At 57.4% G+C, this 22,671-nt stretch overlaps 2 protein-coding genes and 1 long non-coding RNA gene across 14 annotated transcripts in view; 2 read left to right on the forward strand and 1 right to left on the reverse strand.

Annotated features, from left to right (window-relative positions):
- Positions 1 to 540: 540 nt before the first annotated feature.
- PGAP2 (post-GPI attachment to proteins 2) lies at positions 541 to 20,621 on the reverse strand. Of its 6 annotated transcripts, none has more exons than XM_080374985.1 (6): positions 20,104 to 20,299; positions 17,635 to 17,809; positions 15,053 to 15,305; positions 11,901 to 11,995; positions 2,753 to 2,861; positions 2,184 to 2,454 (listed from the first exon to the last, which is right to left on the reverse strand). In XM_080374985.1, the coding sequence occupies exons 2-6, from the start codon at positions 17,797 to 17,799 to the stop codon at positions 2,324 to 2,326; spliced, it is 753 nt and encodes a 250-aa protein (XP_080231111.1). In that variant the 5' UTR covers positions 17,800 to 17,809; positions 20,104 to 20,299; the 3' UTR covers positions 2,184 to 2,323. The 6 variants fall into 6 exon arrangements, with proteins under 6 accessions (XP_080231108.1, XP_080231109.1, XP_080231106.1 ...); XM_080374984.1 differs by having other exon boundaries at positions 11,889 to 11,995; positions 20,104 to 20,295; XM_080374982.1 differs by lacking the exons at positions 11,901 to 11,995; positions 20,104 to 20,299 and adding an exon at positions 20,351 to 20,621 and having other exon boundaries at positions 541 to 2,454.
- LOC308058730 lies at positions 2,868 to 5,795 on the forward strand. Its single transcript, XR_013925938.1, has 2 exons — positions 2,868 to 3,837; positions 3,965 to 5,795. It is a non-coding gene; the product is annotated as an uncharacterized lncRNA (long non-coding RNA).
- Positions 20,622 to 20,731: 110 nt separating the features above from the next.
- The window catches only part of NUP98 (nucleoporin 98 and 96 precursor), a 42,746-nt gene continuing 40,806 nt past the window's right edge, over positions 20,732 to 22,671 (forward strand). For 5 of the 7 annotated variants that reach the window (XM_080374893.1, XM_080374895.1, XM_080374896.1 and 2 more), the window contains exon 1: positions 20,765 to 20,984. The gene's annotated coding sequence lies outside the window, so the exon portion shown is untranslated. Of the gene's footprint in view, positions 20,985 to 22,671 lie in introns of all 7 variants that reach the window. The other 2 variants (XM_080374894.1, XM_080374899.1) reach the window with 2 other exon arrangements.

Genomic DNA, 22,671 nt, shown 5'->3' on the forward strand with positions numbered 1-22,671 from the left:
GCAGGAGCGCCCAGAGTGGGGCAGAGGGAAACTGAGGCCCCAGGCAGCTGCCCTGCCCTGCTCAGCCCCAGCACCACGCTGTGTACCCCAGCTATGCCCAGCCCAACCCTGCTGGCCCCAGGCTTCGCCGCCCTGGGTTGTGCTGGCCCCCTGCCCCGCAGCATCCATAGCCTCTGCAGCCCAGTCCCTGGGGCTGGGTGGGGAGCAGAGCCGCCAGCTGTGGGGTGGACACAGCCCAGCTCTCTGGCTGGCTCCCAGCCTCCTCCAGCCCTGCCAAGCCTGCCCAACCTTGCCTGGCACCCAGGGTCCATGTCCCACACCCCAGCACCCAGGATCCATGTCCCACACCCCAGCACCCAGGGTCCGTGTTCTGCACCTCCCAGCTTCCAACACCGAGGATCTGCATCTCACACCCCGGCCCCAGCACTCAGGCTCCACATCCCGCGCTCCAGCCCAGACCCCACCCTAGCCCAGGGTCCTGGGAAGGGATGGGACCTGCTGGCCAGGCTGCGTGGAAGTGGCATAGAGTCTGCTGAGAGCTCACAAAAATACTCGGTGCTTTATTTGAACCTCAAAACCAAGGCGCAGATGCTGCCAGAGGGCAGCACGCCACACGCATGCAGGCAGGGAGATGGATGGAGCCCTGCATGGCACGGTGGGAACACTCACGGATGGACACGTGCATGCCAGGACCCACTCAAAGGCCAGCCTGGGCCCGGCTCAGCCAGGGCCACTGGCCAGGGTGGCACCAGGAGAAGGCTGTGCCCCAGCCTCGGTGACAAGTGTTGGGACATCCCAAGGGACTGCTGGTGGTGGCTGCATTCACGTGAGGGGCAGCTGCAAGGACCCATGTTGGTCCTTCACAGCCGAGTGTGGCACGCAGACCTCCTCAAATTCAAGACAGCTCCGGATGCCACCAGGCTCAGCCCTCTCCCTCTACCTGCAGTTCCTGCCCATTCCTCTTCCAGAGAGCCTCCAGGCGTGAGCCCTGTGCTGCTCTCCCAGCACAGCACCAGCTCCCTGGTGCCCCGCTGCACAGGATGCAGCCAAGTCTTCCTGGGCTGTGGCCTCTGTGAGCCAGAGCAGTGGCAGCCCCCTTCCACTAGCACTGCCCGGGGTCTGGCCATGCATGGGGGAGGAGTGGAGGAGTCTGGGGACACTGCTAGCACCCAGATGGCACCACTGCCATGCCAGTCTCCTGTGCCTTGGCAGCCAGAACCCGCAGATTGGGGGGTCACCACTGGCACTCTCCTCCTGGGGCAGCAGCAGCACTGCTGAACTCCAGCACTTCTCAGCTCAAGCCCCATGGCACAGGGGGTGCAGACGCCAGAGCGAGGATCTCCAGCATCACTTGCCCTTCCTCCCCAAACTGGGCCTGAAGTGGAACACCCCTTGCTTGCTGGAGATGGCTTCTGGGAAAGGCAGAGCAGGAGAGCTTGGATGCTCTTGGCATCTGCTGTGCCCCATGCACCCCTGCCTTTGCACTCTCCTACCTTGTTCCCGTGCAGTCTGTGCACAAGATAGCACCTTCGAAGACACTCCCTTCCCAGCAACCAGGCATGGATGGGCCAGGACCCTGCCCCAGCCCTGGATGGACGAGCAGTGCCTGGGACCAGCTCCTGGCCATGGCTCCTGTGCTCACCCGGGGCTCGGGCTCAGGAGGAGCCTGGATGCTGCCCCAGGTGCCGCAGCATGGGCCCAACTCTGCTCCAGCTCCAGCCTGGCAGCAAAGGCTTTCCAGGTAGTCAAGGCTGCGGGTTGCTCCACTTTGGGGTGTAACTAGAGAGATGCAGGGGCAGCAAGTGCCCCTTCTCCCCAGGCTGCCTTAAGCTTTGAGGCCTGAAAGGCCACCAGCCCTTTTTGGGGACCTTGGCCAAGGACCTCAAACCTGGAGAAGAAACCATGAGACCACCCAGGCAAAGCAGGGGCACAGCAAGGCTGGCCCCCTGTGCCCTGATGCTGGGAGCAGAATCCTGCTCTGCCCAGAACATCTTTCAGAGAAACAAGCAGCAGGTACCCGACCCCCTCCTCTGTCCTCCTTCCTATGCCAGTATCTGGCAGGGAGCCAGGGCAGGGGGTACTGGTCTCGAGGGTCCCCAGGAATAGTCCAGAGCTCCAGGTGCAGACAGGGACCATGCACAGACACCTGTGGGGCCCAGGACCCCGGGATGATCCTTGCAGCAGCTTCACAGCAAACACCCTGGCCCCAGCCCTGGGAGCAGCAGGAGAGGGAAGGGGCTCTCTGCCTCCTCTAGGGAAAGAACAGCGCCCACCTGGCACCGGCACCATGGCTGCCACGCAGCTGGCTGCAGCTCAAGGCCGGCTAGAAGTGCTTGTCCTCCAGCAGCGAGCTCACCACCAGCTCCTTGTTGCCGAAGTCCCAGAAGGCAGTCATGTGGAAGGCCATGTTCGAGAGGACAACCAAGTACTCCAGGAAGGCGAAGATGGTGTACACTGGTGGAGGAAACAGAGCAGGTGAGGACAACCTGCAGCCAGATCTGCCCAAGAGCTGGGGGATCTCCTGGGGCACCTCCTTGGGGCAGCAGGGCACTGGGGGTGGGGTGGGGGGTGTCCTCTGCCTGAATCCAGGCTAGGGGAGAAGGACAGCTGGGCACCATTCCTCCTGGGGCAGCTCTCCTGGCCTCTGGCTGGGATTGGCAGGCAAGGTGTCACCCTGGCCCCTTCCCCCAGCACATCCCCCCAGGCACGGCAGAGCCACGGCAGGACCCCGTCCCTGCCCTGGCCCTCTTACCTCCAGGGCTGCAGTACCAGTTGTGGTGGATGAAGACACACACAGCAAATGCAAATGTGATGAAGGTGATGAAGAAGAGCAGCTGCTTCCACTTGTATGACTTGCGCTCCTGGAAGAGGCCAAGAGCTGGGTCACAGCCCCAGTCAGTCCCTGGTGCCTGCCTCATCCCTCTCACCCCACACGGCAGGGACCTGCGGAGGCCAAGCAGCTCAGCCTTTGCCTCTGCAGATGTCGGAGCGGCCATCCCCATCCCCAGGAAAGCTCTGCCTGGGCCTCACTGCAGCCCCTCTGCACCCGAGCTCCCTGGGCACAGCCAGCTGGGTAAGGACCATGGGCCGCACCGGCCCTTTGACAGGGCTGTGACCCGGGCACACACTGGGGGATCACACCTATGTGGAGATGAACCAAGCCCAGGCTCCCTGTGCTGGGGCAATAAGGCAGCCCCAAGGGCAAGTTGCCAGAGGGGGCTGCAGCATGCCGCCAGCTCCCACCCAGCTCTTCCCTTGGGAACTCGCTGCTGCAGCTAAGTAAGGGGCAATGGGAGCCATGGGGACCTCTGGCACCATCTGACACCAACAAGCCACATGGCCCCCTGGGAATGCCGGGGCAGGAGCACCCGGCCACCTGTGGTGGTACTGGGATGTATATGGCACATGGGGCCCTTGTAGCTCCCCAGAGATGGGCCAATGGCTCTACCAGACAGTAGATCCTCTGACTGCAGACCGGGCAGCTGCAGGTGGCCCCGGCTCCCCTGGGCGCTGCCCAACCGCCCCGGCACGGGGAATTCACCAGTGTGTGCAGGCAGCGGCAGCTGGCACTGCACCTCCTCACTTGTAACTGCACCAGGGAGGAGGAAACCACATGAAGGGGTGGCAGCTGGGGCAGGCGCTGCACCGGAGGCATCGCACAAGCCACCCTGGGGCTGGGGGGCCCCCATCCTCCGCCCCAGCACCACCTCCGACAGCACAACGGCAGGGAGCAGAGCATGGGGCTGCTGCCAGTGGCCCCCCATGCCCTCAGCAATGCAGTTTGCTGCTTCTGTGCTGGCAGAGTCCATCCCCTCCAGGAAAGGGAGCAGCCCAGGGGTCAGCCCTCTCCCCCACGGTGGGCTCCCCCAACCCACTGCCCTATATGCATGCTGCCCAGCATCCCCCAAAGCGGGGGGCTGCAGTGGGTACCAGCTCCAGCCCCCTTCCTCTTCTCTCCCATCAGGCTGATCATCGTGGATAAAGAAACCTAAGGCCCTGGCGTGAACAGCAAGCCCCTGTGTCAGCCCCAAACCACAGCTGGACACCAAGAAGGATACAGGGGAGACCCCAACATCTCCACCCCAGTGCAGGGCAGCCAACAAGCCAAGCCCTGGAACAGGGGGGTTGGAAAGAAGGGGGCCAGCTATGGATGCTATGGATGGCCCAGACATGGGCTGTTATTACCATTTCTGGGTGGGAGGGGAATTTCCCCCTTGTCTGATGTTTCACGTAAGACAAAAACTCCATTTTCAGGGACTGCTGAGAATGAGGAAAATTTAAATTGCCCCATCACACTTTCCATTACCCCCCGGAAAGTGTGCTGGCAGGCTTCAGCCAGCCACCCTGTAAGCACAAACAGGTCACGGCAGGAAGGAAAACCCAGAGAGGAAGGAGGGTTGTCTTTACCACCTGGGGACACAGGGCCAATGCTGCCTCCACCCCCCAGGGCCTGGGCCAGTCCTTCCCAGCTTAGGCTGATGGGGGTCTCTCTCCCCATCAGCTCCTGGGACCCTCTGGAGCAGGGCTTCCTGCAGGCAGGAGCAGGCAGCCTGCCCACAGCCCCTGCCCGCCTGCCCACCAGGAAGCAGGGGGTGGCTGGTGCTCAGCCATGAGATTGCGGGGCCAGGGGCATGGGGTGGGACGAACACCAGTGCCAACCCCAGAGTTAAATAACAATGAGCAGCCAGGGTCGAGGCGCTATGTAAAGTTTCACACCGGAAAAGCGGGTCACAAAACAGCCTTGTTTTCATCCAGGTCCCACGGCAGCGGAAACGGTTGCACTATGAAGCGGCAGCCGAGTCCTGCTTGTCACAGCAAGGTGAGCAGCAGATCCCCGCTGTACTCCCCTGCACTGCATCGCACCGTGCTGCGCTGCACGGCTTCATACGGCACCACACCATGTCATACAGCACCATGCTGCATTGCATGGCACTACAGTGCATCATATGGCACCACGCTGTGCTGCACGTCACTGCACCGGGTCATACGGCACCACGCTGTGTTGCACTGCACTGTGTCATGCTGCACCACGCTGCACCCTGGGATGCTTCACTGCATCATATGGCACTGCAGCACTCTGCACTGCACAGCACTGTAGAGCTCCAAACCACACCGTGCTGTCCCACGCCACTGTACTGTACTGCACAGCACCTCACAGCGCTGCACAGCCCCCGACTCCACGCCTTTCAGGAGGCTGCTGCTTGCAGTGGATTTAAGGCATCCCCAGATTCCTTGCAAGAGGCTCCCAGTGATCCAGCAGCCAAAGGCTGGGGAATACCAGGCAGCTGAACCTCCTGGGACATCCCCAGGGAATGCTGCGAGGGACCACGTGTGGGGGATCTCCAGCAAAACCGGGGCCATGGGAAGTGGTGATTGTGACTGGCACTGCCTGAGCCACAAGCCAGACAGTGGGTACCGTCCCTGCTGGTGAGCAGACAGGCAGCTCATCTCCATCAGGCACCGGCAGCTACTGGAGCTCCCACCGCAGTGCCTGAAGTGCAGGCAGGTCAGCTCCTGCCTCCTCCTCCTGCACCAGGGCTCCTTGCTGCAGCTGGGTGTCCTGCCCATGCTGCTGCAGGGACCTTCCCCGAGGAGCAGCGAACAGTGCCAGACCTCAAGCCAGCAGCTGCTGAGAAACCTCTGTTCAGCAACACGGGCATCTGTCACAACAATGTGCTGCCTCCCAACCCCTGTGCGCCCCTGGGGACCCGCCACCGGCAGCAAGCACCTTGCAGGCATAATCCCCTGGGGCACTGGGCTGAGCTGTGCCCAATCATTAGGGATTAACACCTAATTATCCACTTGCCTTTTATAATCCTCGGTCAGGCTGGGCCCAGTCCAGGGACTCACCCTTCAGGGAGAAGCAGAGGGTGAGCACCCGGGAAAACTCTCCAGTCACAAGGCCCTAGAGGTGCAGGGACAGGGTGCCATGACACGGGCCTGGGGACACCTTCAGGGGTCCTGGCCCTCAGGGGTCCTGCAGCAGGGCGAAGGGCAGCGCAGGTGCAGGAGACCCCCAGGGCAGTGCCCTAGAAGGGAGCCGGCAGTTCTAAGCAGCCTGGCAGGAGGCTGAAGCCTCCAGCTCCCCGCAAGGAAAAAGCGGGATAAGAAAATCCCAGGGAATCCCAAGCGACTGTGAAATGCTCAGGATGTGCACACTGAGGTGGGAAGGATGGTTTTACAGCCTGGCAAACCCAGAGGGATATTGGTGCACCCCTTCTCTGGGAAATAAGAATCCTGACCCTAACCTTAACCCAGCATGGTGCAGTGCAGAACTTTGCTCCCCTGCAGGGCTGGGGCAGAGGGATGCTGCCAGGGCGCTCCCGTGCCTGGCATGGTCAGCAGGCATCGGCTGTCCAGGGACGGCGTGCTCCAGGCTCTGGTGGCTTCAGGCCCCCGGGTGCACTTGCTGAGGCTGCTGGGCTGGTGCAGCTGCAGCCAGCACCACTTAGCTGCCAACCCTGGCTTCGCAATTTCCGCCTGGCAAGACAGACTGGGGCACCCAGTGTCCCCTATAAGCCACTCCAGTTTCACGCAGCTCCCCCCACCCCCAAGCCAGCCCTCTGTAGCTGGATGCGTGTCTGGTCCAGAAAACCACAGGCAAATTCTATTTAGTCCAGCAGCTTCCAGGCTTTGAGCCGGGACACATTCCCCGTGCACACAAAGGTGAGTCAGGAGCAAGAGGCCAGATGATGGGGGTGAGGAGAACAGACTGGCTGTACCAACACAGCCTGGCAGGGACAGCCCTGCAGCTGCACCCCGGGACACTGCCCCGTGTGGCTCTGAGCCTGTGGAAGGTGCCTGGCATCTCCCTCCCCCACACCAGGGGAGCCCCCAGCCCTGCAAACCTGGCTCCAATGGCCGGAGGATGGCTGCTGTGAACAGGCAGGTGGGAAACAGCAGCAAGGAGGCACAGAGCCTCCTGCTTCTTCCACTGCCTCTGGAGAAGAAGAGGGACCCTGTAGAGTTCACACCCCAGCTCCTGACAGGGATAGGAAATGGAATGGCAAAGTGACATTAATTCAAAATGCAACAGCTATGCTCTCCTGGGACCTCCCAAGCACTGGTTCTGCTCCTGGAGCTGTCCCTTCCCGGGGGACAAGCATCACCCTCGAGGCTATGTGCTGCACACTGGTCCCATCTCCCTGTCACGCATTTCTGGCTCCCCTGTGGTGAACCCAAAGACAAACTGCCCTAGCACCAACAGCTTAGCACTGGTATATTTATAGAGGGCTGTGTGAGCTACCGTCACCCCGCCATGGGCTGCTGTCGCTAGATTGCCAGCAAGGTGACGGTGCTACCAAGGAGTCAGGCTGAAAGCACGCCTGTTCACTGACTACGCTTGTGGTACCTTCTGCATGGCTCCAGCAGCTGCTGGAAACTAAGCTCAGCTGTCCTGCTCTGGCAGTGCAAGCAGAAATGGCTTAACCAGTGCTGAGGAGGACAGGAGCAGCCGCGGAACGCGTATGGTGCCTGCCAGCCAGGCGCTGGTCGGCCCCGCTGTGCTCGTGCAGGCGGGATTTGCAGCCAAGCGGCACCTCTGCCTTCACACTTGCTGCGTGACACACTTTCCAGAAGCCGCCAGCCTGGGGCTGGGCTCAGCCCTACAAAGCAGGCTGCCTGCAGCCTGGGCTGATGCGAGGCAAAGCTCCAGCACCAGCGGCACGGCAGGACCCGGCCCTACTGATGAGCCTAAAGCAGCCAGCCTGGCAGCTGCCATGCGTGTCTCCTGGCTGAAATGCAGCCGCTAGTGACACCAGCCTCTGAGGCCGGGGGGGGAAATATGTTTGCAAACAAGAAGTGAAACTGCTCTGCTCTGCTGCACATCATCTTCGAGGTGGCAGAGCCAGCTGTGGAAGGGGGGTTTTAAAGGGTGCGCAGCTGGCCAGGAGCAGAGGCACCAGCCAGAGAGGGCAACACCACACTAGCCACAGCCAAGCACCAAGGACTGGTGTGCTGCCTCTAGTCTGCTATGATCCCTGCACAGCTGGAGGCTCTCTGGCTCCATTTCCCTTTTCCCACCTGAGCTCTCTTCTCTGCTTGGTCCCTTCCCCTCGTCCTCTTAGCTTGCTTTCTCTTTTCTTCCCTCCTGCAGAGCTTTATTTTCCTTTCTCTTACTATTTGCCACCTTGTAACTGGAAACAGTCTGTACTTCCCCATTACGAACAAGTTCCTTAGCACCTTCCTGCCCTTGCAGAAAGGCGGGCAGTTGCAACACAAGCCCTGACAAACGAAAGGCTTTTGCAAGACCAATTCCTGTGACTCACGTGCTGAAACTCTAGCAAACCTGGGGAGCTTTGCCCCTCTTTGGCAGTGCTAAAAAGCTGTGCCAGACATGGAGCCTGAGAAGGGCTGTGCACAGACCCCCGCTCCCTCCTCCAGACTGACCAGGAGGAAGGCTGGGTCCAGCCTTCCAGCTCCTCGCATGGAGCTTGTCCTGGAGATGGTCCCGGGTTTGGCTCTGGAGAATGTGAACTCCCCTGGGGACCCTTGGTGGCTTCCTCTGCTCTGGTACCCTGCATCCCCCTTGTCCTGGAGCTGACAGTGGCAGAAGGGACAGGCTGGGGGTAGCAAAGGCAAATAAACCCCCCCCATGACTAACACAAACTGAGAGAGAATCTGGTCCTGAGATACCACGACCTGCAAGAAGAGAGGTCACTTGCACGCTGCCCTAAACCAGACGCTCAGCGAGCGCTGCCCAACTTCTCCCTGCTCCTGCTGAGGACAGCAGTTCCCGCCGGCTGCTCGGCTCGGGGTGAGGAGGATGTGGCAGCGGCACCGTGCTCACCATGGCCTTGCCACCCTTCCCCTGCCGAGCCAAGCAAGCCGCAGGTGTTGCAGGAGCTGGGCTAAGCCCACCGGCAGCCCCGTGGAGCCCTGCTGCCACCGGCCTGGGAAGTGAAGCAGGCATGCAGCCCAAGGAACCCAAACGGCAGGATAAGTCCCAGGAGACCCTGGGCTGGACTCCCATGGCCCCCTGGGAGTGATTCACAGCAGAAGCCCAACTTGCACATCATGGGACACCGATGGTGTGACAAGGCAGATCTGCAGAGCGGTGATAAGGGCAAGCGCCCGCTTATCAAACGATGCCGCCTGCGGGCACATGCCCAGCAGCGTGCTAAGCCCTCGGCCCACTTCGTCCAGATACATCCAATCTGGATGTATCGTCCAGATACATCCAATCTGACAGCTGCATCGTCACCCTGCAGTGCTTTCCTTTTTGGAGGGACTCACCCGTTACCCTCACTCCCCGGGCGACAGCTCCATCTGCTGACACACAGCCACACAGGGAGCTCGTGCAGGGGACACGGTGCTCCCAGGCAGAGGCAGATGAGCCCTGGCTCCAGGTCAGGGCTGGCCCCAAAGGGGAGCTCTCTCCGTGGGGATTTGGGAGGGGAGGATCATGCACCCCTGCAGGCAGCTCCTCTCCATCAGCAGGGCCTTTCCAAGATGGGAGGAAGCCATGCCAGGTGGTGGCATGTTCAGCCAGGGCATCATCATTGTGCCACTCCACCCTTCCACCCAGGGATGTGCCACAGTCAACATGTCCTTGGAGGGAGCAAATGCTCCTTTTCTGGGCTTGGGCACATGCACCAGGACACAGCAGTGCCCCCAGCACAGCTCAAGCCTTGCAGCATCAGGAAGAGGGTAAGAAGGAAAAGCTGCCACCTTGCCCACTGCAGCACACAGCTGGAGATGCTGCAGCTTGGTAGCAGCCCCCAGACAAGCGAGTCCTGCAGGATGGGGAGACAGGTTTGCTGTGCCCCTCTCCCATGCCCAAAACCCAGCAGCACCAACACAAAGATGCGTAGGGTGCTCCAGCACCAGCAGGTGCATGAGAGCCCAGGTGTCAGCACCCAGCAGCACTGAGCCTGCAGGCTTTGTAGGCGCAGGCTGCTCCCCAAGCAGACACCCAGCAAGGCCACCATCACACGGCAGCTTCACAGACCAGCTGTGGACGTGCAGACACACAGGACTGGCTCTGGACAGCCATGACAGGACCTCCCACCTGCTTTCCTCAGCTCCTCAGGGGCAGGTAACGAACCAGCCCCACCAAGTGACACGGCAGAGGAAGGCAACCTGCAGGCAGGAGTGCTGTCAGATGGCAGCAGAGTGCACTGAATCAAAACACAACCGGTGGGACATTGCTCATGGTGTTCCCCAACATGAACTTGGGAGAAACCCACCAAAATTACCAGCAGAGGAAAGGCAGACATTTACAGGCAGGCTGCTCACCCCCCTGACCCGATCCTCTGGCCCTGATGCTGTGATGGGTCAGGGACACATTACACCAGAGCTCTCTGCCTGCAGTCCCTGCCACACACAGCGATGTGTACCCATCACCATCGGGGTACACAGGCTCAGAGCTCAGCCCAGGGAACAGCCACAGTCCCCACCTCACAGCCAACATCTGGTTTTTTTTGCTCCTGCCAGCTGACAGCAGGACTAGCGCTGCTGCTAATATGCTGCAACCAAAACTCACGGGCTTGCTGCAATGCTACAGTCTGCAAAGGTGCAAGGACTGCAGGCAGGTGCTCCCCGGGGGTGACTGCTGCATGGGGAGACATCTGAGGTGCAGCGCTGGGGGAAGAGATGCAGGGGCTTGATGCTCTCACAGAAAACGAAACAAAAAACCCCCACCCAACCAAAAAAATAAACTGAAAAACAAGCCAAAAAAAAAGACAAAATCAATAAAGGAAGCCACAGTAAAGCCACTAAGGGGTGACTGGTGAGCTCCCATTTTCCCCCTATCACCAGAGACAATAGCTTGCTTCCCAGCGAGAGGGGAACCCCAGGATCTCCAAAAGTCCCTTTCACAGGGAGTCCTGCAGCCAAACTACTGCCGGAAGCTTCTTTTCCAGGTCTCTGAAATAAGCCAGCAAAGGGATGGGCTCAGTGAATTGCTGGAAAGGGACAATAAACAGCTGTGATGAAGCAGGAGCCTTACCAAGGCGCTCTCTGAACTGTCCAAGCAGACCCTGCACACAGCACTCATCCTGCCCTGTATGCAGTCCCTTCAGAAAGACTTGCTCCCAGCCCTTGCCAGCTTCCCAGTCCCGAGATAAAGGCATACACCTCCACCAGTTTCCTCTGAAGGTCTCTGCTTCACAAAGTGATGACCTTGCTGGGGCAACACAGTCCAGGGAGCCCTGGGGACCTCCCTCATGTATTACTGGGGACTGTGAGGGCTGGACTGGGGACCAGCGGGGCAAGATGCATCCCTAAGGAGAAAAGGACTGAGAGGTCCAGGGAGCCCAGAGACCCAGGCAAAGCTGAGCATACAAGAGGCATGCATGCACAGAAGCAACTTTCTCACACAGAATTTCAAAGCTGAATGTCCTGCCCTGCCTGTCTGTGGCTGTGCTGGTGCCCATAGTCCAGGATGGCACCAAAGTGGCATCCAGGTGATGGAGCCAGAAGGCTCTGCCTGGATGCTCTGTCTGACCAGCAAGTCTCTGAGCCCACAGGGAACCAGACCCACAGCCAGTCTGCTCAGTGCACCAATTCCTGGAGGAAAGGAATAACACAACACCTGCTGCCCACTCCTGGCAGCTGTTCCCAGTTCCCCAGCACAAAGAAGCAAATTTCAGCTCAGAAACAGGCATTTTCAGGCAAGAAGGTCAGCAAACTCAACCTGCAGGCACACTGATGGGGTAGTATTCAAACATCAGCTCTAAATGAAAACCAGAAAATAGGAAATCAAAAGATTCTTCCCCACTTCATTTTGGTAAACCATGACTTTTGGTGACCATGTTTCCCAGTTTCACCCGCTAGTGTTAACTCCTTTAGCACCCAGTCACAAGCAAGCACCAGCCAAAAGTCTCTACCGCCAGCTGAGTGCCCCCTCCCCAGCACCGCACGGAGAGAAGAAAGGAAAGTTTCTGTACCTCAGGACTTACTGTGTGTTTCTTAGTCATTCTCCAGAGGATGCACGTTAAGAGCATGTGGCCCAGAGCCGATGTAATAAAGACGATAAAGGCATTTTCGTGGATTGCTGAATCAACAAGACAACAGGTTTACGGTTAAATCTGAGCCAAGAGCACAACGGGAACATGGGGCAGGCTTTGGGAGGGTGAAGGACTGCTTCCTGCAGGATGCAGTCCTTCTGGGAGTCCCAGCACCTGGGAGATGCTGTGCCCCCACCCCCCACCAGCAGAGCTCCAGGGACCCAGAGTCTTTGCAGCAGAGAGGCATGGCACAGCTCTGCACCCTCAGAGAAGGGACCTGGTCTGAGAGCTTCCGTTGCTTCACACTATTGTAAACTTTGGGCACCCTTGAGAGCAGCTCAGCATCCCTGCTATTATTCTAGGGATAGGGAAACTTAGGCACGAAGTGGGGGTTTGTGGAGTAAGCCAGTCCAAGATCCAGAAAGGGCCATCTTCTGGCCTCCTGCATTATGTACTTACGAATTAACAGCTGTCATCAGCCCCACCACCAGCACTGAGGTAGTCTCAGGCATCACTGAAGTAGCACAGATACAGGGTCAGGCTGGAAATACAGCTGGAGCAACACTAAGCCAGAGCAGCTCACGAAGCCCCAAAGCCACACACAAAGCCCATGCAACTTCAGGTGAGTTATTTTCAAATGAATGCTTCCATTTAAGAGTTTCCCAGCTTCTTCTCCAGGAGCTGAACCACAGGCTGAATTCCCAACCACCTGAATATAAGAAATGAACTTCCCTGCTTCCCCTCTTGAATCCAGGGAAAGTGAAACCATGCAAGGAGCAATGGTAAAGACAGCTATTAGAGGTGAAGATGTGAGCTGTGTCCTGCAGAGATGATTAACTTGAGCCTGTTCTCATCTCAGCACGGAAGCTAAGGTCTGAAACCTTCCTTCCTCACAAACCTGAGATTAGTCTGTAATAAGGATCTGGGAAAACCAGGTTAGCTTCAGCTCTCAATGCAGCTTTTGCCCAGCCACTCTGCCGCACCTCAGTCTCCCCCTTGCAAAGCTCTGCACAAGCTGAGCAGAGCTGTCAGCTGCCAAACAAGGCACAGGCAGAGCCATTCAGGTGACAGCATGGTTTGAGGTATCCAAACCCCAAAAGACCATCTGAATTTCTAAGGCCACATTGCTAGTCCCTGATGGGCCAGAGAAGCCCCACTGGCAGGTCAGTCTGCAGTCCCTGGCCATGGTGGGGGCAGCTGGGGACATCAGCAGAGGCAGGTGGGGTGGTGATGGGATGCCTCACCATCATGGGAGATAGGGAGCGCTGGCAGGAGACAAGGAAGGTGAGCTGGACAGGAACACCTCCTAGACCACAGACCTCCCTTGGCTGGGGTTCACATCCAGCCATCCCAGATCACTGGGCTCCACTATGGATCTGCATCCTCACCCTAAAGACTTGTGGAGGTTCTTGGACTCTGTTCATGACACCGCAGCATTGAAGCCATCAGGCTTACTGATGAAGACCCAGCAGAAGCCAGTGAGCATCTAAACTGTGGGAAGCTTCATCAGACTGACAACCACCGCACCCATGACAGGCCCAAACCCAAACTGCTCTGGGCATGGCTCCTGAGCGATGAGCAGTGAGCAGAAATGCAATAACCACTGCACTGCGAAAGACAGAAGCATCTGTGAGTAGGACAGTAAGCACAGGGACAAAGAGCTGTCAGCTGTCCCACCAGCCTGAGGGTGCGGGGGCTCATGACTTTATGAGCTGTTTTTCCTGGACAGGATCACAGAATGATCAGGGTTGGAAGGGACCTCTGGAGATCATCTAGTCTGATCAACAGCTTCTTGTTTTAGTGGGCAAGATCCAATATCTTCAAACACCAATTCTGACAAGGAATCAGGACAGCACCTGCACTGCTCTGCTTTGTGCTTTGAATGTGAAACCCTTCTTCGATGGCAGCAGTGGGCTGAAGGGAGCCTCAGATATCATGCCCTGGGGCTGGACCCCTCATCCCCACAGTCACATTCCCAGCCTTCCTGGAGGGCTCCAGTGGCCACAGCCCATCTTCAACTTGCTGCTTTAAGCAGTTGCAAGGCTTCCTGACCCCCACCGCACCTGCCTTTGAGAGTGTGTTTTCCTCACCCATTTTGAGTAGCAAAATATCCTCAGTACAATTATCAGCTGAGTTCCCACCTCCTCACCTGCCTTGCTGCAAGGAGACAAACCCTGTTCTGTCAGCTTCCCCTCCCCAGCACTGCTCCAAACCCTCTTTTCTTGGAGCTCTGGCCTGGCCTCCCTTTGCAAGGCTTTGTGACTACATCCTCCAGTGTGGTCCCACAGCCAGGCAGGATATCCATCCTCATCCTCATCCTCCTCCTCCTCTGGGCAGGCGCAGCCAACACACAACTCTCCCGACAAGTCCCAGAACTGGGTTTGTTTCTGCTGCAACAGCACCACCTTGCTGGTCCATGGATTTGAGTCCTCTTAAGTCAATCCCCAGTGTCTCCTCCAGATCTCGGGATTAAACAGCAGCTGGATATCATCACTGGCACTTAAATTCATTTCAGATGAGACCATGTGGGAGAAGAGCATTTCCCAGCCTATTGTGACCGTATTTTGCACACACTGACTTAACCTGAAAAATTCTGATTTTGTTTTCAGGTCAATACAGGAAATTTTACACAAATAATTTTGTGAGAGGGTATTTAAAATGCAGCTGGAACAGAGCATGGGCCGGAAGCCAGCTCAGAGCCAAAGCCAAAGCTCAGCAGTGGAGGCAGAGTGGATAACAAGGATGAACACTAACCTGTGTTTGCTCAGCTTCAGAGAGAAGCATTAAGCATGGCTTTGGTACGCAAGTGCAAACCAAGTGCTGAAGCCTGATCCTAGGCTTGCTACAAAAATTCAGCCTATGGTTTTGGCCAATTAGCAGCAACCCAAGAATTTTGGGACAAACATGGCTATTTGCATATTATGGACACAACTTTGCTCTATAAGTACTAATTTTAATAGATTTTTTTAAAAAACTTCTTTTTTCCCCTCCAAACTGACTACTGCCAAAACACTGACATGAAGCAGAGCTCTGCAAAGCCTCGGCAGCTGTCAGCAAGGCCACCAGTAAGATAGTCAACAGAGAGTGTGGGAGGAGACACCTACCATAGTTTTCAGATGAGGACACATACGTCAGAATAAGGAGGGCGAAATTTTCAAGCAGATTGAGCAGCAGGTTGAAGTGGCACAAGTGCAGGTAGTGAGGATGTGAGCAGTGGCAGCTCTGGTAGTGGTTCCAGTAGGCAACTGCCACCAGGAAGCGGGGAGCTGAGTGGAGGCCAATGCAGAGCCGCCAGATGTAACGCTGAGGGGTCTCTCCCCCGATAGCAGCACTGATGGAGGGGAGGTAGTTAGGGACCTGGAAGAGAGACAGTAGCTTATGGGGAGAGGCACAGGGAGCGTTGTATTTATAATACTGTTGTATTTATAGCTCTCCAAGATGCTAAAACTGGTTTGGTGTTTGTTTTTTTTTTTTTTTTTTTTTTTTTCCCCAAATAAGTTTATTCCTTTTTCAAAAGCCAGGGGACATAATGTGGCAGCAACCCTGGTTCATCCCCCAGGACCACAAAGCCCCCAGCTCTGCTAGGTCAGTCCCCGGGCACTGGCATGCCCTGCTCAGGGTCCCACTTGGGTTTCTTAGCTTTACACTTCTGACCTTTATTCCTTCCTTTTACTCAGTCATGGTCCGCCATGTGTTCTTTGCCCTCAAGTTTGGGGACAGAAGAGAGGAGGGTGCATGGTTTTGTAAGTGAAACACTAATGGAGAGAATCAATAGCAACAGCAGGCAAAGACACTGTTCAGGGAGAAACATAAAAACAGCAAAACCATCAATGCAGCCCTGGAATAAACTCCCAACTGCCAGAGTTTCACAGTCCAGGGACTTCCTGAGCCAGTCACAGAAGGGTTTGGGTTGGAAGGGACCTTAAAAAAATCATCTAGTCCAATCCCCTGCCATGGCCAAGGACACTGTAATTGCTACGTGCCATGTGATCACAGCATGGCTGGGGCTGGAAGGGGCCTCTGGAGACCATCTAGCCCAACCCCCTGCTACAGCAGGCTGCGCAGAGCCATGTCCAGGTGGGTTTTAATGCCTTCAGAGCAGGAGACTCCATAGCCTCTCTGGGCAGCCTGTCCCGGTGCCCCATCACCCTCAAGGTAATGTTCTTCCTCACATTTGGATGGAAGTTCCCATGTTGCAGTTTGTGCCCGTTGCCCCTTGCCCTGTCGCTGGGCACCACTGAAAAGAGCCTGGCCCCGTCCTCTTGGCACCTGCCCTTAAGATATTTGTAGGCATTGATGAGGTCCCCTCTCAGTCTTCTCCTCTCCAGGCTGAACAGCCCCAGCTCCCTCAGCCTTTCCTCATCAGGGAGATGCTCCACCCCCTCATCTTTGTAGCCTGCACTGAACCCTCTCCAGTAGTTCCCTGTCTCTGTTGAACTGAGGAGCCCAGAATTGGACACAGCACTCCAGATGTGGCCTCATTAGGGCACAGTAGAGGAGAAAGATAACCTCCCTCGGCCCTACTGGCCATGGTCCTCCTCATGCACCCCAGGCTTTCTTCCACTCTTCCATGATCCTGCTCAGTCTCTGCTGGAGCCCGCACAGAACTGTGCACACCCAGTGTCCTGCAGAGAGGTGTTCCCCAGATCAGCTGCTCTCAAGGCAGCCAAGAAAGAGCTGGTTCCTCAAGCAGAACCTGCTACCTCCATAGGACATCCCCTACTTCTCATACTGGCAGAAGGCAAGCACTGGGTCCCTGCCTGCCCTCTCCAGGCCAGCCATGAACTAGGTCTCTGTCTTGCCTCTCCCTGCTGTCAGCCCATTGTCTCTTCCTGCACACAGCTGAAGTGCCCTTACTCCACCACCCGAGGAAAAGGAGCTGCATCACACCTCTGAGCATCCTTGCTGCCCTGCCCCACACACTCAAGTTGTGAGGAGGGGACAGAACCACATGCCACATGTGAACATCACTTATTTCTCCAAATCAAACTGTCCTGGCATTTCGTTGCCCAGTCAGCCCCCTCAGCAGCCTGCCTCACTATCCCTGCTCCAGGATCTCCTCATCGCCACCACTCTGTGACAGCCCACAGTGTATGGGCACAAGAAACAGCACGGAGCCCATAAAGCCCTGTGGTCATCTCCTGCTGGTGGGAGAATATCTGTCGCCCACTGTTCCTGGCTTCTAACCAGCTGCTTATCAACACTTGTGCTGTGGCTGCTTGAAAACCTTGGGAAGGAAGCCAACCTCATCAGTTTCAGAAATCCAGGCAGTCCCTCTGAACCTTCATTCCCCAGGCATGTGTTTGTGACTCCTCTGAAGAACTCCAGTAGATCTGAGGGGCATCAATTCCTTTTATAAAAGCTGGGCTAACTCTTCCACAGGGCAGTATATTTATCTGCCGCTTCACCAGTTTTATTCCTTATCATAATCACCACCAATGTGCTTAGTACAGACATCAGCCTGACTGGTCTGGACTTACCTAGGTCCCTTTTAAAAAGCAAAAACCTCAGTTGCCAGTCCCAAGGTGTCAAAAATACAATAAAATCAAGGAGCTTGTTCAAGGTCTGTAACACTTCTGGTGGGAAAGCCCAGAAGACGACAAGAGCCCTGCCATCCCACTCGCTGTCACTGCCAAACAGCCACAACCTTGGAGGACTTTGCATTTTGATGACGAGAGGTGCTTACCCCGCAATGGGTTGCTGTCGTCTCCTGGAAATGGAACAGCAGAGACCAGATCACACAGAAAAGGAAACCAAAGAGCGGGCAAAATACAGTCCCAATGGCTAATGTGGTAAAACGGAGCCGGAAGAGGATCCCATCTCGATCCAGGGGCAGCGGCACCTGTAACATCTTGATGGACCTGAAAACAAACAAACGAGCAAGCAAATGTTTGATGAGGATTCTCTGTCCTGCAAGATCCAGCCCCAGACAACCCTGGGCAGGAATGCACACGGCTGGCTGCCAGCCTCTCACACCCGTGTTTAACAGCAGCACAGCCCTAGGGCGGGCATCAAGGACAGGCACCAAAAGCACCATTCTGAGACACAGGAAGCCCAAGACTCACGTACAACAGCGGTCAGAGCAGTATCCCGCACACACGTACAACAGCGAGCAGGGTCAGAGCAGTGTCCTGCACGCAGCAGGGAGGAGCAGCCAGTGGGACATCCCACACTGTGCTGCAGGCCATAATACCGATCTAGCTGGAAAAGCACGTGTGCTCTTTTCTGTGGGGCACGTCTATCCAGACTGTTCCCAGGCTGGGCTTGCAGCTGCAGCACAGCACAGTGCTGACATAGCGAGGACACTGCATGCTGCCCAGTGCTGCTGTGAGCTGCAGCTCCTCCAGTGCATCCCCAACCACCCAGAGCATCATCAGCTGCCACCGCAGCACAACTGCACCGCAGCCCCGCATCCAGCGCCATCCCAGCCGAGTACTCAGCACCTTTACAGGCAAGACTCTGGCTGTAGGATCCGGACTTTGCAAGTCCCACACCTTGCACAACAATAAAGCTGTTGCTTATCAGACTGGGCAAGCTGGGACAAGTGGTTTTCAAGCCTGGCAGCCCATTTCCAGCTCATGGCTCTCCATCAGCTCAGTCTCAACACTCGCTAGCTGCTCTCTTGCTCTCAGCCACAGTTGTTCATCCCTGCACCCTTGGCCACAGCCCAGCTGCCCTCTAACTCCTGGGATCACAGTCCCATTAAGCGTTAAAGGTCATCATCGCATTCATCTTCCTTTGGGCTCTCCTCCTGCCATGCCTGGCCCTGACCTCTTCTGTCCCAGCAGGCTCCCTCCTGCCTGGGGACAAGGGCCACCGAGCAGCTCAAACAAGGGGATGCGATGTTCTGCTATGAGTGAGCAGTCTGGGATCCCTGCCTCACCTCACCCACCGCTCAGGCTCCAGGACAAATCCGATTTACAGACAATCCCTGCAGAAGCCAGTTACCAGCAGGAGCAGGAGTCTGGGCAGCTGCCCCAGGGCAGCATGGCCACGATCTCCTACAGCACCACAAGCCCCTCCCCCCCCCCCCCCCCCCCCCCCCTTTTCTGGCACAGGGACTGTCCCCGCTGGTGCTGTGGTACCCCAGCAACAAAGGGCTATGGAAAACAGAACTCAGCCCCCTCACCTGGGCCGTGCCACTGCTCTGCAAGCTGCTGAGGGGTGATTTATTTGCAGGATGAAAGCAAAGTGAAAGGGAAGCTCTAACGTGATTCAGCCAGAGCCCTTTGGGGCCAGGACTGCAGCAAGCTGGACTGAGGAGCAGGTGGAGGGGGTTCCCCCAGGCTTGTCTCCCCAGGACCACCACTGGCAGTGACCCGGACGAGATGCCTCTGACGGGCAGGGCTGCTGGGGGCAGCTGCGCTTCCCACAGAGCAAGGCCGGGATGGGGGGCTGGGACACCTGGCACCCTGCACCTCCCTCGAGGTGGGCTCAGCTGTGGGGACACACTGAACTGTGTAATGGGGACACCCGTGGGGGACAGCCTCACAGTGTGGGGGGACAGTGTCCCCACCAACCCCAAAAAGGGAGCCCCTGATTAGCCCCCGTCACATTCTCACAAGGGAGCAAATAAAATAGTAATTTTTTTGTGTCATGCACTGAAGAGACCCAAGCCTGCCCGGCACCAGCACCCACACCCCTAGAGACATCCCCGGACACCCCAGACTCCCCCCGAGACCATCCCCAGGCACCCCATACCCTCCTCCCAGAGACACCAGCTGAGGACCTCACAGTGCTGTGATCCCCCCACGGGCACCCCACATCCCCCCAGAGATCCCACGCGTCCCCCCCATGCATCCCACATCCCCCACAGACATCACTGCCCTCGAGCACCCCGTATTCCCCCGAGACACACACCCCCCTCGATATAAGCCACCTCCTTTCAGAGACCTCAAAATGCTGTGACCCCTCTGGACACCCCACATCCCCCCAGAGACCACCCCAGACACCCCACTTCCCTCAGGGACCCCACACCACAGACCCCACCAGGCACCCTATATTCCCCCAGAGACCCACACCCCGGGCACCCCTTGTTCCCCCGAGCCACCCCCTCTCCAGATACCTCACAGCGCTGTGACCCCCAAGGCACCCCACACCCCTCAGGGCCCCCCCGGGACCTCACAGCGCTGCGAGTGACCCCGCGGGCACCCACCTGTTCCCCTAGCCCCACACCACCTCAGGGCCCCGTACCGCTCAGCCCCCTCCGCTCTGCTCCATGCCCCAGCCCGTCCCCGCCTCCACCTTCACCGCCTCCGCCTCTTCTTCCGCCGTCACCCCCTCCTCCTCCCACTGCCCGCCCTTTCCTGCCGCTGCGGCCAGGCTCCCCGCTCCCTCAGGCCGGGCCTGACGGCTCCGCGGGGCCGGGCCGGGCCCGGGGCGCCCCCCACCGCCCAAGTCACCTCAGCACCCGCGCCTCCTCACGGTCCCTTTAAGACTCTGGTCCCGGCCCCCTTGCGTCAAAGTACGCAAGGTCCCAAGCGCTCTCCGATTGGATCGCTCGGGGGAAATCCCGCCCCTAACACCCCGGATGTGGCGTGCTTTTCTGGATCCTTCCGCAACACCGATCTCCACCCTCTCCGCACGTCAGAACGGTAGGCGCGCAGGGCGTCGTGACGTAAGGCGCTGCTGTAACCAATCAGAGAGAAAGACTCCCCGTTCCCTGAGGGGAGGGGGCAGAACTGCCTCGCTTTCAAAGCGCGGTAGCCAATAGGCGCTGGGCGCGGGGCTAGCCAATAAGACGGGTGGTAACAGCGGGGGTGGTTGGGAGTTGCGCGAGCGCGTTGTGACGCAGCTTCCTTCCCTACGCGGTGGAGCCAGGCCCGCCCGGCCCGCGCTCCGCTACACCTTCCCGGGGCGCCAGCGGTGAGCGCCGCGCCTGCGGGGCTCCGCTGTGGGACCTCTGTCCCTGGCTGTCGGGGCGCCTGGCGGCCTTTGTTCTGTAGCCTTGCTCGGGGAGACCGGGTCGGCCTGGGCCCGTGGGGCCGCCTGGTCTGGGAGGGCCGCGGGTGAACGTTGGGCAGGGAGCGAGCCGAGGTAAGGGGGTGTGTGGAGGCCGGGGCGGCTGGGAGCCCGCGGGCGGCGCCCGCTGCGCCAGCTCCTCTTGCGGTGGTCCCCGGGGGTGGTGTGTGGTGTGTGGGGGTCTGTCTCCTGCCGCCCCGCGCCCGTGTTTGGGGGCTTTCGGCTGTTTCGGTTTCTCGTTGCCGGTGCTGTGGTGTTTGTGAGGAATGGGCGGGTTGGGCTGGGCTGCGCTGCTGGCAGCGTGAGAGCCGGTATCGTTGGGGGGCTTTGTGGGAGTACGGCCGGGGGAGCACACGGCAAGCGGTGGGGGGTGTGTGGTGGAACGCGGGGGTGAAGGTGGACCTGGCTCCGGGGTCTTAACTGTAGTGGGTGTCTGAGGATGTAATTGTAGGCTGCTATCGGGAGGGTTTTTAAAGTTATGCTGATAAATTAATTGAATTTGTTTGGATGGGACGGGAGGGTTATATAACATCATCGTAAAGATGTAATTAGAGCTTTTTTCCTCAGTAGTGAGGGAACGGCTCCTCTTTGCCCGTGGATGGTGTCCAGCAAGTGGGAGAGAACCGTTGCATAAGAAACACCAACTTTTATTAATCCAACTCTTCAGTGTTTAGCTGTTGCTGGTGTTTCTGTGGCCAGGGGCTCTGGTTTCCATGGGGCAGCTCAGAGCATGTTTGATTAATATAACTTTTTGCACATGCAGTTGTGAGTCAGTTGCCTGTGGTGTTGCCTTGCTACTGGCTCGGGTTAAAGGCGTCTGCTTGCTGAACTTGAGCTGCTGGGGGTCAGTAAGTAAGGAAAGGTGGGCATCAAAGGAAAACAAAGCTTCAAACCCCGTGGGAGAGTGAAATCTGTTAATAAGTTCTTTGGATTTTAGAAAATGCTGCTTCATATTTCTTCTGATGCAGAATTTGGCATTTAACAATCCTCAATATGCTGACTTTGTAGCATATAGTAGTGGCATAAAAAAGGGGAACAGGGAAACGAGGGGTTTTATGAATTGCAGATAAGGTTGGGAGTAACAAGACTGAACCAGCTGACAACTGCATTGGACATTTTATCTGGCCTTCAGTGAGACTTGCTTAGGGGCAAAGTGAGAGGACCGAAAATAGTCTATGGAGGCAGAGGAGAAGGTAGCTGAGGTGGGTGTGTGGAGTTAAAGGAGTGCACTCATGTCGGGCATCAGGATAAAATTCATCTTATAAGTCTAAAACCAAAAAACTTAGAATTTTTTTAAGGCATAGTAGTAGGTGGTGTAGTGCAAGGGAGGGCAAATCATGAATTTTGGGGTAAGATTGGGAAGTGGGTGGAGGTGATGGATGTTCTTGGAAGCCAGGTATGGTCATGCTGGAGCACAGAGGTTGGATTTTGAGGAAGCAAATGAGAGGTGGCTCTGTATTTTGTCCTGGTATCCAAAGCCAGGTTCTGATGGAAAACAAAAAGCAGCCTTTGCACTGCAAAGGTGAGGTGCTTAAGGAAGAGTTGCAGGTGTAGGGGGGAGCGTAAGTGGCACGGGTGTTTGAGAGCAGGCCTGTAGGGAGGGAGGGGTTCATAAAGGTGGTAATGTGTTGCAGCATCCCCTGCATCTCAGAGAAGGATCCTGGTGTGTGACAGGCAATGCTTTTTCTGCCAGGAGGCAGCTCTAGGCTTAGGATGCTCTGATAGTTTGTCAGATCAACTTTTTCTTTCTTCTACCAGAATA

Source organism: Falco punctatus, assembly GCF_963210335.1.
Source record: "Falco punctatus genome assembly, chromosome: 2".
Classification (NCBI taxonomy): domain Eukaryota; kingdom Metazoa; phylum Chordata; class Aves; order Falconiformes; family Falconidae; genus Falco; species Falco punctatus.